We start from the raw sequence: 19,290 nt of genomic DNA, 5'->3' as shown, positions 1-19,290 counted from the left end.
CTTTTTGTTGACTCATCAACAGAAGCAATTTATTTCTAATATATAAAAGTTAATAAAAGTAAAAGAAGGGTCACTATGATGATTAAGGCCTTGGCGACGTGCAAGGAGAGGCTAACAGAGCTGTGTTTGTTTAGCCTGGAGAAAAGAGGCCTCAGAGGGATCTTACTGATGTGTATAAATACCTGATAGGAGGAAATAAAGCCAACAGAGCCAGGCTCTTCTCACTGTGGCCCAGTGACAGCACAAGAGGCAATGGGAGCTATTTTAAATATAAGAAATTCCATTTAAAGAAAATAATTTTTTTTTTTTACCATAACAATGATTAAACCCAGGATCAGGCTGCCCACAGAATCTCAGTCCCTGGAGATACTCAAAACCTGTCTGGAAATGGTCTCAAGAAGCATGCTGTGGCTGACCCTGCTTTAAGCAGAGGAGTAAAGTCCCTGCCCACCTCAACGGTTCTCTGATCCTATGAAAAGTTACAAGACAATACGTAAAAAGCAGGAGTTTGCTGCTTTTTAAAAACAATGTGCCAAATAGTCTGTAATAAATTATTTCTTTTTCTTAAGGATAGAGAGTTCACACAGGATGCTTCAAAATAGCATGTGTTTTGTTAACGTAAATACAGAATGACACCTTTTTTCATTGCAGAAGCTTTTAACTATTAACCTTTTTACAGGTAGAGGGCAGCCCATTTTTAAATGAGGTGGGTCCTCTCATTTATCCAGTTCCTCATCATGCCCTCCTACAAATACTTCCCAATGTATGAAAGATATCAAGTCTTAATCAAAATGGTACATCATAGGTTGGCATAGATTAGAAGCTAATGCTACCTGCCAGAGGCTATTTAAGGTAATTCTATTTCGCCTGCCACAGTAAGTTATTGTCAGGTGCCTAGATGCAGTTCTGTCTGCTCACAGTGCTCACGGCAGGATTCAGCATACTGTAACGTTTCACTTCTACAACTGTGCAAAGGAAATTTGATGGAAAGACAAGCTGTTGAGTCACATCACTACTTACCTGAAATGCAACATTTGAGCAAAATAACTTCGAGACTAAGAAGTAACGGCTTGTCATTTATTTATTCTTGTAAAAAATACTGTCAAATACAGCAAGCCAAATCCTGTGTTCTGCTTGTTTGCATCCACCTGTCACTGACATCAGCAGAACTTTTATAGTCAATCCCAGGCCAGACTGTGACATTTGCTAACACTACTTTCTACTGGCTCTTTCTAAGATGTTGGTTCAGTTTGCTCTATGACTTAATATGAAACAGTTGCCAACAGAATTTTTTGCATGTGAAAATTTTAGAATTTTATGAAATGATTTCCATAAATACTGTGAATTTTCAGTTTAGCTTTCCTGTTTTTTTCAGGCTAGTTTGTGTGAATGTTTCCTAAGTCAAAATAAGTTGTGAAGAAAAAAAACCTTTCAGAAAACATGATCATATGTAAAAGGGCTTTACCATGTTCATTTAGCTATCTTCTGATGTATGTGTTGTACATTGATCTATACCAGTTGCTCTGTATTTTAAGAATGATGCATTTACATAAAGGCATTTTCATTTTATTTGGTGGGGTGTTAATGTTCTGTATGGATATTTTCTCTTTATTTCTGTGACACTTATCACCGTAGCATTATTCAGAGCCTAACAAGCATCTGTTTGCTTGCATAGGGAAACAGGGAAAAGAAAATCTGAGGAAGGAAGAAGGATAAGTTTCAAATCCTACTGAAACAGTTGATGCATATATGTATATATATGAATTTCATGATAACAAGAAGTAAAGCATATGAATGCTAGTGATATTGTGAACGTTATGAAATATCTTGGAAATTTGGCAAGGCTAGATTTTCATGAATATCTGGGGCGGATTTCTCAGATTTTATCAGTAAATTTCTGCCAGTGGAAAGTAGCAGCTTGTAGATTCCATTTAGTAACCAGTAACTGAATATAATTGTCCAGGTACAGTTCTGAAACCAAAGGTATCTTAACATCTAGGTGCTTCCATTAATGCATCGTGCTTGATATAAATGAGATAGCTCTTCCTTTTTAATCATCATTCCCCAGCATTTTTGCATTCGCACATTTCCCAAAAGCAATGGGAAGACAGAAACTCATGTTTCAAGAATATAACTCTTTGGATGAAGCTCTCTGTTAAGCGGAGAGTTGAGTTTATCCAACTTGAACTGGTGACCATCTGGAAAAAACACCTTATTGCACATAATTATATTACTGAAGTGTGTGGAATGAAACAAATGGGTGACTTTAAAATCTCTTACAATTGTTCTCCTCACTGTTTTTCGTAGGCAATGCAAACCATTCAGTCCACTGGAAATTACTTTTCCAATGGACTGGAGTATGGATAGAGTATCTGTTATAGTTTTGAAGATATATACCGTGGTTTTCCACTTGAAAACTTATTTTTCTGACCAGTAATTGCATTGTTGCTTTTTTTTCCTCCTAGGGTCGGATACCTGTTAAATGGATGGCCATAGAATCCCTATTTGATCATATCTATACAACACAAAGCGATGTGTAAGTGTAGTTTCTTATGTTCTTTATGGCTTCTGTGCCTGTTTAAGGAGATGAGGGGATGAAGCACAGCAAGGTACATAGTAGCCATACTATGGTAAGGTACATAGTAGCCATACTACTAAGGAACACAGCCTGGGTGACACCATCCACTGGCAATGATACATAAGAGTTTTGCTGTTGAATTAAATGTCAAGAAGATATTATCAGAGGTATTTAGGTACATAACTCCTGTTAAAATCAAGAAGGGTTGGATCTGTTCATGTGACACGGTTGCCTTTGAATATAGACACAAATTACTAGTCTTTGCTAAAGATAATGGTCATGCCCAAACTTCCCAGTTCTGTTTGTCACTTGTCTGTGGCAAAAAAGGGAGAGGAATTTAATGCCTGGCCTCAGTTCTATTGAAACCAATGACAAAACTCCAATTAATTTTAATGACAGCCAGCTGAGACCTTAGGAGAATAGTCTGGTTCCGCTTCAAGATGCAAGTTCATTTGCATGATTAGGGAGACAGATCCTGAAGATGGATACGCTCCTATCTCCAACTGATGATTAGGTGGCAAAGCAACCACAGGTAAACCATTTTCATGTCTGATATGCGAGGAGCCAGGCAGAGGAGTGTTTATTATACAATTTAACTCAGGATCAGATACTTCTGTTTCTTTTTCTGTGGCATGAAAGATGCTTGTGACTAGTCACCAGGCAGATACTATAAAACTAAGTATTATTTTTTTAGGAGAAAAACCTCTAAGGGATTGCAAAAGCAGAAGTACTTACATCTGATTTTCTGCTAGGTAGCATTTTGGGTAGCATTTTGGTATCTTCCAAGTTTCCCTTGAAAGAAGATCTGGCTAAAGTAACACTTTCATTAAACTCAAATGGAGTAAAACATATCCATCACAATGACATTTCACTTTGGGGGAAAACACTGATAACAGCAGTATGTGCAAATAGGAACCTTGTGATTTGCACTTCTAAAATTATTTACATTCACTTTTTACTCTTCTCTCTGCAGGTGAGAGCAGTTTTAGTGAAACAAAATAATTTGCTTACCATGGAAACTCCTTACATAATGAATTTCCAAAATATTTTTATTTACTGTTTCGCCTGGAGTAAGAAAAGAAAAAAGATTGGGGTAATAATTCTTGGGACAGTGTCACTTTTACTTAGGTCTACTTACAGGTTTTTCAGAGTCTCTTTTTATCCTCCTCAGAGTATCAGTTGTGCTGACCTGCTCCTCTACAGACTTTTCCCAGAGAATTGTTTAAATTCTATTAAAAAATTCTTGGTGCATTTTTAATTTCTTCATTTTCTGCAAAACAGATTTGTCACTATAGTTTGAGGCCAGAACATATTGTGTTGCCATGTAACTGCCTCTTCTTTGATTGTTGATTGATCTTCTGGATCCAATACCATTCCTCCCTGTTTGTTTTCCTGATGGGCTGCTATTAAGCCCAGGAGCCCATCTCTTGTACATGTGATACAACACCACACAGAGATTATCAAGCTGGCGTCAAGCAAGGTAGCTCAGAGTGCTGGGCAGCACGCTGGTGCTGTGCAGTTTTTCTGCTTCCCATATTGGGATTAATATCTCTGTGTAAAGCCACACTGATTTAACAGCCTTCTTGGAGATGGATCAGGTGTTCTTAGCAGAGCGCACTGCACTATGCTTTGTAGGTCCACTTCAATACAGTGGCATAAAAGGTCTAAATGTCTGCCACATACCGTACCTTTGACTCACTGGTGAGGGTCACCTTCACTATTCATATAATTATTCATGACATAATCTAAGTGTTATATAGCAGCTTCTAATTTAGCCAAGTCCCTACAGAACAGTACTGAGACACACACAGTTGCAAAACAAATCTTCTCCAGAGCTAAATTCCACAAACACCATTCCTACAGCTGCAAACCAATAAAGTACTTTTTTGCATCATTGATTGTTATTTTAGATAATTACACTCACCGCAAATATTTCATGAATATTCTTTGTGGTTTGTGGTGTTGCAAGTATATTTTAGTGAACATATATTAATATACTCAAGAATATTCCAACATGGTCTTTTTTATGATACTCCATGTCTCTGCTTTCTGGACTCTTCCTTCTGAAGTAATTCTGTATAGTTAGTGGTTAGCAGTGATTAACAGCAGTACCACTTGCCAGTAAATGCTTCCCAGCATTTACAAATTCCTGGTTTTGCTTCAGAGGTCAATGACATCAGTAGAAAGCCAGCTCACTGTCTTCCTCTTCACATGTTTTTCTTTCTTGGCTTTTTCTGATCACATTTTTATTCAGCAGCAAACATAGCACAATGGGAAATTTTTCATCTCCCATCTCATCATGATTTGAAAGCCTTGCAGCATTCTATTCTAATATGCCTATTTACTAAACAACTTTAATTAAAAAATTATTCATCTGATCCCTCCTTTCCACGTTCTGTAAAATTCCTCTTAAGCAGAAGAGGTGGATTTTAAAAATAAAACCTGTCACACTACGAAATTTATTCAAATTAATCATAGAATTATAACATGATGGCAGAGCATAATTGGCTTCAAAAAGGGTATGAGGAGGTATATTAATAAAGTAAACGAAAATGCTATAAATAATCAGCTTTCAAGAATGTGCAGAGTGATTAAAAAATAATTCAATGAATTGAGATTAGGAAGAAAAATGGCAGGATACCACTTAGGACTGTGTGATACTCACTTTGGCTTCTCTGCCCATTTTTGAAGTTTTATTGCTGTACTTTCGGGGTTACCGTTGTTTTTTAAAATGTGAGAAGCGAAGGTGGAATGTAGTCAGACAAGAGGTGAGGTTTGTGGCTAACATTTTGAGATGGAATTTTCAGTGGGAATTAGACACTGCTGTTTGGTTTGGCATTAGGTGTGTAAAACTTCCTAAAAATCTTCTTAAAAGTGGAGTTTTCACAGAATTTACCCAATTATGAGGGCACAGAAGCTAACATTTGTCATAAATTGTATGTAATTTTCTTCCAGATGCATCCCATTGAGTATACCTTTTCTGTAAAACTGTGTTGGCTGGTTTCCTTTGTTTTGAACATCCAAATTTCGGCAGCTCTGTCAGTTGAGCAGATTCAGAGTGATTTGTAACTTCTTTGTGTCTCAAAAAAGCCTTCCACTAAGGAAAGAAAAACACTTTTGCCTCTCTTTTCCTGGCCTGCCCTCCAAAAATGGACTATTTTAATCTGTCTAAATATTTTCAACCTATTGAGCAAGAGAGTCTTTTTGCTTGAGCTTGTTGATAATGTAGGTTTAAAAAAGTCACCATTTCTTCTGTTAATTTCAGAAAACAGTTTCTTCTGTCTTCTGTTCTACATTAAACTATATTTTAGGCATTTGGTATTTCCAGAATAAATTCTTTCCTCTTCTTTCATTAACTGTAAGAAGAAAATTAAGTCCTGAATCACTGAAATGACCCAACAGAACAGCTGAAATCAAAGGTGTTGCTTACAATTGAAATAAACACATTGTGCATATAAACACCACCTCATAGTCAAGACAGCAAACTCATCCCTTGATAACTGGTTGACCCAGCCTGTGAAAATGTAGACAATTATTTCTGAATAGGAATATAACAGCCAATTAGGGAGGTTAGACTCCCCCTGTTGCCCAAGGAAAAAGCGAGGCATCTCCAGGAGCACTGTACAGAAGAGGAACAAGCCTTTGAGTCGGGCCACCGTGGGATGGACTTTATTTTTCTGCTGTCTAGAGAAGATGGGCCTTCCCAGGATATAGTTAGCTTCTGTCAGTGGATAAGAGGGGTATCCCTTATCTCTACTGTCTTTTTAATGAACGGTATTTGGGAACAAGGATGGCTCTATGTGCATCTGTACAGCCCCTCTTGCTCAGCAACATCTTGCATTTGGTTGGTTTCTCAAAACACTAGAAAGAGATTTGTTGGGTGAAAGCCACACATAGCTCTTGAAACCCACCACTCTAAATAAAAACAAATTTTCTGTTTTTCAGATGGTCATTTGGAGTTCTGCTATGGGAAATTGTAACTTTGGGAGGCAATCCCTACCCAGGTATTGCTCCTGAAAGACTCTTTAACCTCCTAAAAACGGGCTACAGAATGGAGAGACCAGAAAACTGCAGTGAAGAAATGTAAGTAGCTCTTGATCTGATTAGATTCACAAAACATCTCTTGAATAAATATGTTTTAAAAAATGTTTAAATAAATACCACATAAATACTGTCCTGTATATCTCAGAGGTATAATCAAAATATGTACTGCTCAAAAGAATGTAATGAAATTAGTGAACAGTAAAGTGCAGGAAAAGAATTGCCGACAGAATGCTTGCAGATACATCCAGAATACTTGGAGAATATTGAATAACACACTTGCCAAACAATTAAAAGAGTTTGAATATGCAAAACTTTTGAGAATGGGGGGGAGGAGGAGAATTTCATAAAACTACAGCAGTAGTTGAAATATTCAAGAAAATGTTTCAGCACTTTTCTGCAAATGAGATTGATGTCCCATCCACTTAGTCATTGTGTATTAGTTGTCCTGGCATTACACAAGAGAAATTATACCTTGACCCAGAAATCTATACTCTAGAAGACATGACATTTCTGAGACTTGATAAACTCATGGCAATTTCTTTTCTGTTTGGAGATGGTTCATATTTTATTGGCTGATTTATTAAAACACTGTCAATGTGAAGTGACTTCTTTCTGTGGTTCTTCCATGTCATTTGGAGATGAGGCATGATTTTATGTTCATCCTGCAAATCTGGTCATGGCCAGGTTTCTTTAAAATGTTACCAGGCTATAATCACTATGACATCTCTTTTGACTAATTTTCAATATGAAAGGATACTTTGGCCACAGCCAGGCTGAGAAAATATAGTATAAATAATACAATTTGTATTGTTTTAATACCACATACAGAGAAAAAACATTAATGGTTTCTGAATTTAGGGCAGGGTAGAAGCTTGCAAGTGTCACTGGCAAATATCCTCTAGCAAATAATTTTTTGTTTGTTTCATATCAACAGGGACTTTATTCCTCAAACACGTTATATCATTGATAATTAGTAGGTTAGGCAAGCTGCCCATGTCTGAGATTCTTTTTTTATTCAAGCCACATCGTGGTTTTCTGACTGGTTCAGGTTTTTTCTGTTTTACTCTGAAATTTTTCTGACAGACTTTGAGAACCCACTCTAAGGACCATTTTTCTTAAATTGCATTCTCTGCTTTGCCCAGTCGAGAGAGAGATCGTGGATGAGGGCAAAAAATGCAATGCTTTTCAAAAGCTTGCTGTAGTTCTTATAGCCAACTGTTTCCACAATTTGATCACTTTTGTCACTGGATCACTTAGTCCTGAAAACACTTGAGCTAGAAAAATAACATGAATGATACAGGTTGGAAAGTTACACATCCAGAACTTGGCCAATGTCTGTCTGACACTCACTCAACTGTAAAACTTTAATTCTGCTCCCTTTTTTTTTTTCCAAACTGTATGCTATAGAAAGCAGTTAAAGACAGAATAAGAACAGATGTAATAAAAATAATAGAAATAATGAAAAGAATGTTAGTTTGTGCAAATAGTCTTAGGTTGGGCTTCACTTTGAATAAAAGTTTACAGAAACTTTTCAGAACTTAAACAAATGAAAAACAAAATTCTAATTTCAGATATAACAGAAGAGTTTTTCAGGTTGGAGAGGCACATCAGTGGTGCCTACACATGAGGTGGTCCTTTGAGAAAGTGAAAATAATGAAAGAAACCTAAGATTACAGTCCTTCAAGGACAGCCACATGCATCATCATTTAAACTCATACAGACTCGTGAAAATAAAAGCCCATTCTTGTGAATATCAGTTGTTGATTCAAGGGAATGTTTAACAGAACACACAAGAAAGATTGATGTACTTGTGGATGGCCTTCACACCACAGTTCAACTTCATATATAAATTATTTGAGCAGAAGCATGACCCACTTCTAACAATTTTGGGGTTTTTTTCACCTTATGGTGGGTCACAGGTACAACCTGATGTTGCGTTGTTGGAAGCAAGAACCTGATAAGAGACCAACATTTGCTGAGATCAGCAAGGAACTAGAGAAAATGATGGTGAAGAGTAGGGTAAGTGTGGGAAAGCATGAGTTTTTGAAAGTTTTTGTGATCATCTGAGTTTGAATATACAGAAATAATGATTTTTTTTTTTTTTTAAATGAAAGTAATTTACTTTTCATCAAATTCTGAAGCATTTATAGATCTAGTTTCTTCCAAACGCATCCAGCTTTTTTGAAAGTCATATAGTGGCTTTGGTGACCTCAACCCTAAATGCAGATGAGTTATCCTTAATTTGTCTAGCTTCGTTAAATAAAAAACTAAAAAAAAATTAAAGTTACTGGGAAAAGTTACTCCTGAATAAAAAACCCTAGGAAGCCTGGAACTAGAAGAATGTAGTATGTCCTTGAATCTGATTTAGTTATATGATGATAGCAACAGAGATAAAAAAGCTGTATGATTCCACCATTCTGAGTTATTTTAAAACTACTGTAATCCTGCATATTTTCTTTGAATGAATGGATGTCGAGATTTAAAAATAAGACACATTGCATATATTTATAAAATGTCTACATACCTACTTGCCCATAAACACATTTTAGGTTTTTTTTAATCTAATTATGGGAAAAGGTTACTTACAAATGAAAAACAGAGGAAATACAGTGACTATTATCAGATTTAAGAATGTGTTGGTATTGACACTTGGTCAAAAAGGACTAATAAACAAATGGGAACAATTTTGTTCAGGATGTGAATGTAAAAATAAGCTCTAAATAAATAATGGCAAAGTGAAAGGTCTAGGTTGTACATTAAATCACTATGACTTGTCAGCCACTAACTTCTAGCTGCTGAGAATCAGTATGCAAACAATCTGCATGTTCAGTGACAGGTTTATAATACAGAGGCTGGCAAGTTTTCTGAAATTTTCATCATAATTAAAACCAAAGACAATCCAAAATAGAGTTCAACAAATTAGTAATTTTTCTTCTTGCCTTTCTTCATGAAAAATTCTGAAGATTTTTTAATTTATAAAATTGGATAACTTTTATCTTTTTAAGTTTAATTTCAGTAAATTTTCAAAGGAAAAGCCATTTTGAAAGGAAAAAATATCTTTTAGATTAGTTGAAAATGCTTCACATCTGTTTTTTACATCAAAGCAATTCAGTAGCATAGATGAAAACCTATGCATTCTTATGGCTAAACTAAATAGTTTTAGACCAACAGCAGAAAAAGCTTTATCTGGCAATATTTACGCAACTAATTTTATACATGCTTATGTAATAGCTTCTGTAAAATTATGACAAGATCTGAGTACCTTCTCCTTTAAGTGTGCATATGTATCTATAAATACATATTTCAGTCATACATATGTATCAGGCATAGCCAAACTGAAGGTCAAACAAATCAGCACAGCACTTTAACTTCTTGGTTATTTTAGTGATGTGTAGAATTAAGTAGGGGAATTATTAATATGTCTCTAGCATGTCTAGTGTTCTGGCAAATCAGATACTTCCAAAGATGCTATGGTTGCAGAAAAGGAAAGCCTACACCGGTGCCAGAGGTACTATCAGGAGATAAATGCAGTAGGGTTATGTATTTACTTGTTGTAAAGGAACCAGATGCACATTTAGCCTTTATTACCCAGCCGACAACACTGCCACATATGTTAACCCAGCTTTTCCTGTGTTCACTTCTTAGGACTACTTAGATCTTGCAGCTTCTACACCTTCTGATTCCTTACTTTATGATGATGGGCTCTCAGAAGAGGAGACACCACTCGTGGACTGTAATAATGCTCCCCTCCCTCGAACCCTCCCTTCCACATGGATTGAAAACAAACTCTATGGTAGAATTTCACATGCATTTACTAGATTCTAGCAACACAAAAAAAAAATTTTTTCTTCTGCACTGTTCTCAGACTCTGTAACCCCATTACAGTGTTTCTTGTCTGAATGAAGCCAATCAAAATTTGCTTGGAAGCTTCTTTTCATTTTTGTTTGTTTGTTTGTTTTTTCTTTTGGTAAATGTCAAAGTTTGCATCAGGATCATCCTTTAGTCATTTTGCAGCTGTGTTTAAAACAAACATTTTAAACAAACATTAAAAGGATGTGAAAATAAGTAAAATGACTAGATATGATATAGTAAAAGAAAAAAAAATATCAGGGAAGCATTCTCAGGGGAAATATAAAATACTAATGAGTATCTAATTCAACTATCCTGTTGGGGGAGGCTAGGAACATTTAAAGTATGTTAGATTCTGCACCTCTAATTTAAGCAATAGACTTTTTTTAAAAAAAAATACTGGGTTTTGCCATAGCTCAATGATAGGACCCATCTGCAACATTTTTCATTTATCAAGGTGGATCTTTAAATTTCAGCTGCTGTTAATGCATTCTAGATCCATAAACTGAAATGTCTATTTAATGTATCATAGAATGAAACCAGAGTATCCTATACAGAAGGTAGAAATATTGTATATAAGTATTATATACAAACTAAATCAATAGATAAAGTCCTTTGAAAACCGAATTAATAACTAACAATGGGCATTTTGAAAATACACTCCGCTGTTTTCACATCCTTTGATTTATTATGAAAATGTCAGTACTAAACCTTGATTGAATGATGTAGCAAATGTTTTTAAAAAGAACATATGCTTTCACATTGTGATGGTGAGATGGACAGTAAAAACGGTTCTTGCCAAAACTCCTACATTTTGTCTCCTGATTAAATATTCTACACGTTTTTAGGTATTTACTAACACCACAGATATTTTTTTCATTCTTCAAGCAGTACGACTTTTGAAAAGTTGAATAATTTAGCATAAAAGTTGCCATTAATACATGGCTTTGGGTCTATTTTTGATCTGTACCCTAGCTATAATTTTCCTTAATAGGTTCCTCCAACTCATGTTCACTTTGGGGCACTTAGTGGCCAGATTGTTAAAAAAATGCAGTAACAGAAAAAGTTGCCACCAAGGTTGATGGCAGATGCTGAATGCTTAATAAGCAACACAATCAGATTTCTCTTTTTGAAAATCTTGACCCCGGTGTGGTTCTCTGCTTGTACAGCTGGATCAACATGGTGCTAAGCACTCTGCTTCCATTTTGGTGTGATCACTTGTGCCTAAACTGGATTCAATGCAAATAATTACATGCCTGAAAGACACGTTTAAGTGCTGAAACAAGACAAGAGTGCTCAGGACTTTGTTGGACTTCACTCAGTTGTGCTCCTGGAGTTTCCTAAAATTAAGCAGGGGATCCCTGGTGAGGGTGTGAGTGTCCCCAAAAACCTCACTGAAGCCAAAGGGAAGGCACCTGTTTAAGTAAATGGAAATATTCTCAGTCATTGGAATGAACTTTGGATCCTGTCCCAAATAGGTTTATTAATTCTTGGAGCACTTCCTGTACAGCAAGAACTTCCTCTTGCAAAGCAATATATTGCTACATAATTGTTAAAGAAAAAATTATGGAAAGTTGGAGGGTCATCAGAAGAAAAATTATTAGCTTTTTATTATGCACATGTGCATGTGTGCACACAATTTTTTATCAAGTAAGCACTTTATTTTTTCAGGGTTTTTGCCTACTTCTGAATTTGTGCTTCACGGAGTTCAAAACATCTTTTATATGAATTGATTTGGGACAAAATCCAGTGGACTGGCTTAAAATATTGAAGGGAGTTTTGCCAAGGGCCTTACTGTCTGCACATGAAGTTATGGTTCTTCAGTGCAGAAAAAATTATCTGTTTTCATTTTTAGGCATGTCATACCCGAACTGGCCTGAGGAGAGCCCCGTTCCACTCACAAGATTCGATGGTACTAACTCTGTGTTTTCAAGATATGCAAATGATAGTGTATATGCTAACTGGATGGTTTCACACTCAGCGGCAAAATTTATGGACAAGTTTGATAGCTAAAATTTTCTTTGTGAAAGGTAATGGACTCCTGAGGGGAACAAAGATGCAAAGAATGCAAAGTCCATTGGCTCATTCTTTGTACAATCAATAACTAACTTTAAACTGGCAAACCCTTTTATTGGTAGTTTCTAAAGTGTGTTATTCATGCTGAAGACTAGAATTAGTGATTTCCCCTTTCAAAAAACATATCAAGCTGGATAAGAGTTGTAGTTCCAGTACTTCTTTCTAGATTGCCATTTTGCATATGGTTCCATTTGGCAACTTTTTACTGCAAATGGCCTCGCACTTCATTCTTGCTGTTTTTTAGACTAACCATCCTTTGCTACAGTTTTTTTGGATGGGAAAATGTACTTGAACTGCTACTTTTATAGTGGCTGTTAGCATACAACCACTTGATCTAAGCAGGAAGCACAAACAATATATGGAAGGGAGGGGGGAAATAGGCTCCCAAATGAGGGAGCAAACTGAGCAAACTGAGCTTGCTATCAAATGAGAAGCATTACAATGATGTTGGCACTAACAAAGCCTGTATCTTGGTTTGGAAGCAAACATTAAGTAACTCAATAGAGGACCTGAGATTCAACATTTGAAGTCTTATAAAATGTATTGTCTTAATGAGGAGAGATTTTGTTTTATTTAGTCGGAACTTCTCTTACCTTTAGCACAATGGAGATAAATTTGATACAAGATAAGCTGTATAGACTGATGGCAATCAAGAGTGTTCATCTGACACAATTTACTTTCCATCATCTACATCTTACTAATGTTAAAATGTACAATCTTGTACAATCGTAATTCCTCTTATGAGTTCAAAATAGACTGTACAGGGTTTTTAGATGGAATACAAGTAAAGAGATTTTGTCTGCAGTCATGTTCAGTGGGTTGGAGTCCTTCTCTTAGTTCCAGATTGAATACACTGCCATGCACAGGACACTACCATGATACAACTCCAAATAAACCTATTACCTTGAAAGTCATGATAAACTACACTTGCACAGCAAAATTAGTCTAAAACTCTACTGTTAATGCAGCTATACAAGGAAAATGTCATCAGAATTTGTTAAAGTGAAATATAAAACTGTTGTGCTTACAACACTGACTTGATATTTGGGAGAACGATCAGACTGTGGGTCGTGTTCTGTGTGGAAGAGTAAATGATCAGCACTACTTTTGTCTTTATTTGTAATCTAATGTGGTTAAAGATAATTTTTTGTTTGCTACAAATGTTGGGACATAAATCCCAAGTGAGTTGTTAACCTTCTGATGGTTATTCTAAATAATCCGATTCCACCAAAGTTTGCTCCTGTCACTTACAATCCAATTTAGCTGTTTTAAAATGTTTTGTGTATCAACTTTATGTTTCCATTAAAGTCCATGATTTCAGAAACAAGAGAGTCAGACTGCCACAACCAAACACAGATTTTCTTTTTACAAAAAGTGGGATATAAAATGCTATGTTGGAATTTAAGCACCTTCACTGTTGGATATCATACTTGATCCTGTCCTGGTTTCAGGCAAGCACTAACCAGAGTGACTTTTTCGTACAAAAATTAGCTGTGTTGTGTAATGTTTAAGTAGAGTAAAGAGACATAGCTAGGTATACAGAAGGGGTTCAATTGTGATATAATGTGATCTTCACTGGCATAACACAGCTGTCAAAATGCACACTTTTAAAATAAATTACACTGAAAACTAAGCCCATTATATTTCTATTGAGAGATCTATGAAAAAAGGAGAGAAAAATAGCACTGTGGTAACTTGTTTTCTCCAGTCCTTTTCCTGTATTTTCTGTCTGTAAATGGGAATTCTTTATTTGCCATGAGCAATCAAGGCATCAAGATTTTTTTTTTTTTTAATTCTTCCTTAAATTAAGAATTTCTTTTTATCAGCTATCTTCACTATTCAACCAGGAGGAGTGAAGCGCCTAGTTTCTAACCTGAAAAGCCCTGCAAACAACTTTGCTGTACAGTAGGTGTGTGGGATAGTAAGCGATGCTGAAATAACCAGTGGCTGCAGAAAGTATTTTGTATTTTAGATTTCTAGCATGAGTAAATGCTGTTTCAACCACTAATTCCTGTGAAAAATTTCTCTAATATTGTCACCTATTTTAGCAGGCATAGATTCTGCATATAAAATACATACACAGCTCATAATTATAGTTGCCATACACAATTACTTGCATTAAGTGAAGCTTGATGAAAAGTTCTTAACAAGTGTTTCTTAATCCAACCAATTTTGCCACCCTTCCTACTCATGAATATTGGTAAGCAATAGATTATTGCTTTCAAGTATTCACTCATAATATAAAAACGTCTTATGTCTTCTATGTATGCTATTTTTGTAAATATTTCCCTTGAAGTGTTTCCTATTTGTTCCATGTTGCCATTAGTCAGAATGGTGACAATCTTGTTTCAGTTCCCCATTAGAGAGTCAATGTACTTCCCATGTGGGAAAGAAGTGATGTTGCAGATTATTATTTCCAACGGTGCCAGAAACAGTTATGCACTTGACTGCCCTTAGCAAAGTGAATTCAAAGGGAACAAATGACTCACCTAAATGTACAGGTTGGAGGGAATAACTTTCTAAAAATTTCTACCAGCCTTTTCTAAATATCTGCAGAGATTACATGGTTTATGTGGTGTGTGCTTTGAGTTGTGACGGATGGGGGAGAGAGTGAATCTGATGTGTCTTTCCAGTCATTACAGCAGCACAAGGAAGCTATTGTAATACCCATTTCTACAAACTTTTCCAGAGCTGTGATACTCATAAAATCTACTGTGAGTTTGCAGATTTTAATCTGCAGGCATTAGACTGTTTAATATAATAGAAATTTTTTTTTAAAATCTTGTCCCTTAAATATGAGGTACATAATATTTAAATCATGTGGTTTTATCTACAATTTGTCATGCAAAATGTGCATGAATCTCTATGGTACCCTCAACTGGACCTAAGTAATTTTCAAAAATGTAAAATAAAAGCAAGTTTCTATTCCTTGATGTTTTATAATCAATTTTATATTAATAATAGAAGCCTCAAAATATATCTAAAAATGATATTTCTACTTATAATTTTGAAATGCTATGTTTCAAAACTCAGCCCCACTGAAGCTACAATGGTAAATTTATAACAAAATGCTAGAGATAACATTCAACAGCATCAGCTCCTAGGTAGCACCCAGCAAACGCTCCCCATAAACAAGGTGCAGATTGTCCATAGTGAGATGAATGGTTTGACTTTTTCAGCATTAACTATCTTTCTCAAGAACCCTATGATTCACTAAAGATGTATAAAAGTATGTAAAATCTTAATAAGGAAACCTAAGCTGTTCAGGTCCACTGCATCTGACTTCATATAATTTAAGTAGCCCCTCTGAAGTTAGTAGGATCATTCATGAATAAATTATTCATAAACATTTACTGGTCTAAAATCAAATAAACTAATAGTCTGATAGCAAAAGTACAAAAGGTATTATCAGAATACGGGCAAAATAGCAATAGCATGGATCTATCCGTCCCTAGCACAGTATTGTAACTTGTCTATCTAGTAGCAGTATTTAGAAGCAGACACTAGAAGACAGGTAAGCACAAATATATCTCTAATGTATATCTAGAGGAGACAGTGAATTAAATATTTTTCAGTATTTATCAAGTTCTTCAGTAAAGATACATTGTTAGTGTAAGGTGCGTTTCATATTCAATTCTCATTTCCAATTCTTTGGGACAGAAACCTGTGCCTTCCAATTATGATAGAGATATATACTCTTAATGTATTTTGAGAAGATGAATAGTTCCTCTCTTTTCATGGTGTGTTTTTTGGTTTTACCTGGTTTTATAAAGGGTTGCATGGTACCCCAACACAACAGATTTCTTGCTAAAAACATAGTTTTTTGAGCTGTTATGAAAGTTCATTTTGCGATAACGTTCTGAAATTAAGTAAAAAAGGTTTTGCCTACCTAAGTACAGACAAGTACATCACCCCTTAAGGTCATATGAAATAATTAGCTCCTTACATTTGGCTAATAAAGTACATTCATAAAAATCCAAGTTCATCTCATCTGGAAGCTGTTTCATAGGGATTACAGGCCAGTCCAAAATGGTATGAACAATTTAAGAGTATTTCAGTTTTACTTGACATGTCAAGAAATAACATTCCAAGTTTCTCCATTAAAAAAGAATAACAGAGAAGTGTGTTCATTTCCAAGACAAAGAAATTAGTAACTTCTGAAATCAACGACAATGTAATGACTGTTGCCATCAGGTATCAGACCAAGAGTATGATTCTATCCTTGCTGATATTAGCAGATGTATACTAACATATAAGATAACTGGGTTTAGAGCATTTTTACATTGCCAAGAGAAAAGCTTTCCATTTAATCAGATAAGCACAGAAGTTTGTAGAAGTTCAAATCATTACACTAATAGCAAGTAATGTGCATATTTTGAATAAATAGTGATGTTTACAGTAGGTGTTTCTGCTTGATTTGTTTTTATGGACTCTCAAATATAAAAATGGATTGGGTTTTCACAAAGCACTCAGCTTTGACCTAGGTCACCTGTCGTTATGTCCCTGATAAACCTCCACTGATTTTAATGGAGAGAAAGTACAGCCAATGGGTAAATCTTGACTTAAAATACAAAATATAAAAATATGCTTATTTTATCACAATATTGATGTGGTGGAAAGAACCACTAGTTGCATGGTCAGAATTACTGAACATGTCTGCGCATAGATACAGTGTGTTAAAATGTGAATAGGGTATGAAGGTAAAAATAGTCACTGTTCCCACCTAGTCTATAGTTAAAGGGTAGGTCCAATCAGCCTGGTACATGCAGAAGTCCCCATAGGAAGTTAGTTTAGCTCAGCATTTTGTGTAAATTTCCCTCTTGTGCTTACAAATAAAACATCAAGTTAGAGACTTGGGGAAGGAAAAAATAAGCTAATACATCAGCTTTTCTCACCCTCTCTGCAAGACATTGTTAACAGAACCAGAGATTATGATTATTTCTTAGCTTCAGAAATGTGTTGGCACGTCCCTAAAAAGAAATAGAGGTCCCCTGCTGGAAAGCATGTCCATTGTAGCAGGACTCGGTTTTTATGTATTTCTCAATCTCCCCTAAGCAGAGGACAGAAGAAGTAAACCAACACATCTAGGGCCTTAGTTTTAGAATAATGTTTGCAAAATAATTTATTATTGAATACTGCAGGGACATATGATTTTAGTCTTTCACAAAATGGGAGCTGAAAGTAGTGGTGGAATTACTACATACCATGCTATCACTACATCTGTTGGACAAGGAGTCAACAGATGACTGCAAAGAGCAGATGTGTGGTCTCCTCCTTCTCTGCTATCACCCCACTATTCTCTTACTCCCCATTTGATCTGATCTGGCTAGGAACACAGATTTGCCCATAGAAGACTTTTCTATATGCTGAAGTCTGCAGGGACAGGAGGACAAGAGATGGGGACCCCTTCTATTCATATTCTGCAGGATGGGGTTCCCTACCTTCTCATGCTTGAATCTTGTGGACAAACTACTGAGTGGACAGAATGGGCAGAAGACAAATGTCCTACCTCCCATGCACAGGCCACGCAGAAAGTATCATGTGAGGACTCGGAGGGAGGCTTGCTGGGCAGCGCAGGTCATCTCACACAGGTTCATAAACCCTGGAATGTAAGAAAAGCAAACTGAAGTTAAAGAACTTAAAGAAGTTAAAGTTCACCTTAAAAGTAGAGTCCTGATCTGAACTGAGAACTTAACATACATGGTACCCTCTCACATTAAAAGAGGTTTGGTACCTAAAAACCTCGTGTGGTTTGTGATTGTATGTGCCCAGAACGCTGAGGTAGTTATGAAAAGTTATCCTTACATGGAATCATAAAATCATAGTATCATTTAGGTTGGACAAGACCTTAAAGATCATCACATGGGGTTGTAGCTAACACATCTCTTCCCACAGAAAGTTGTAGCTGTTAAAACCCCTTGGTACTTCCAACACTGGGTTCTCATTGTTAATAATCTGTTTATATGATTCTTTCTAAATGTGTAGCAATGATCACTAGACAAAAATGTTTAGATTTTTAATTCCAACAAATTAAAGCCAGAAACAAGAGGAGGGTTTAGAAATGCCAAAATAAACCTTCAGCATCTTCAGGGGCTTCAGAGGTGTGAAACAGATCCAGTCTGCGTTCAGATGCAAACAAAGCACGTTTGGTTGGAGCACATATGCATTTCCCTGAGTTTTTGCTTTTAGACATCTCATTTAGAACAGCTCAAGAAACTTTGGACTGCCAAACTTGACTTTTTTATCCCATGATATAGCCACAGATTTGAGTTCCTGTAGAAACTCAACCTAGATCTGGGTATCAATCAAATATTGCAGTTTCCAGTCTGATTTTTTTTCTGCATTCTGCAGGTCACATAACTTGTGAAACCCCTTATATAATTTTTCAGCTGTTCAGGGCTTTCCCTCATGACATGACAGTAGTTGAAAAAGTTTGATATGAGCACTGATTTTCATTTGCAACGTGCTATTTTCATAGCTCCCTGCCAATGCAATTTCCTGTGTGAATTTACTATGCTTAAGGATGGAAGTATTTCAAATATTTAATAAAAATAAATCAAATGAACCTGTATTATAAGCATTTGGTTTGCTAAGAATCTTGCTTGCCTATATTTAGATAAATTTGAAGATTATTTGGGGGGAAAAAACCAACAATTCCACTTCCTTTTTCAGACTTTGTGAAGAAGATATAGCCCAATACAAATCAATAAAATAGTAGGATACACTGATCCTACTCATTTACC

General features: G+C 35.8%; 1 protein-coding gene across 2 annotated transcripts in view; it reads left to right on the top strand.

Annotated features, from left to right (window-relative positions):
* RET (ret proto-oncogene) overlaps positions 1-18,968 on the top strand; it is an 87,312-nt gene extending 68,344 nt beyond the window's left edge. The window contains exons 16-20 of one of the 2 annotated variants that reach the window (XM_074907112.1): positions 2,466-2,536; positions 6,524-6,661; positions 8,542-8,641; positions 10,268-10,415; positions 12,327-18,968. In XM_074907112.1, coding sequence (XP_074763213.1) covers positions 2,466-2,536; positions 6,524-6,661; positions 8,542-8,641; positions 10,268-10,415; positions 12,327-12,484 — 615 coding nt within the window. In that variant the 3' untranslated portion in view covers positions 12,485-18,968. Of the gene's footprint in view, positions 1-2,465; positions 2,537-6,523; positions 6,662-8,541; positions 8,642-10,267; positions 11,282-12,326 lie in introns of those variants that run through there. The other variant, XM_074907113.1, reaches the window with a different exon arrangement.
* Positions 18,969-19,290: the final 322 nt, after the last annotated feature.

This window comes from Athene noctua, chromosome 5, assembly GCF_965140245.1.
Source record: "Athene noctua chromosome 5, bAthNoc1.hap1.1, whole genome shotgun sequence".
NCBI classification, from domain to species: Eukaryota; Metazoa; Chordata; class Aves; order Strigiformes; family Strigidae; genus Athene; species Athene noctua.
The sequence above is the reverse complement of the archived record's forward strand: the minus strand, read 5'-3'. Positions and strand labels throughout refer to the sequence as shown.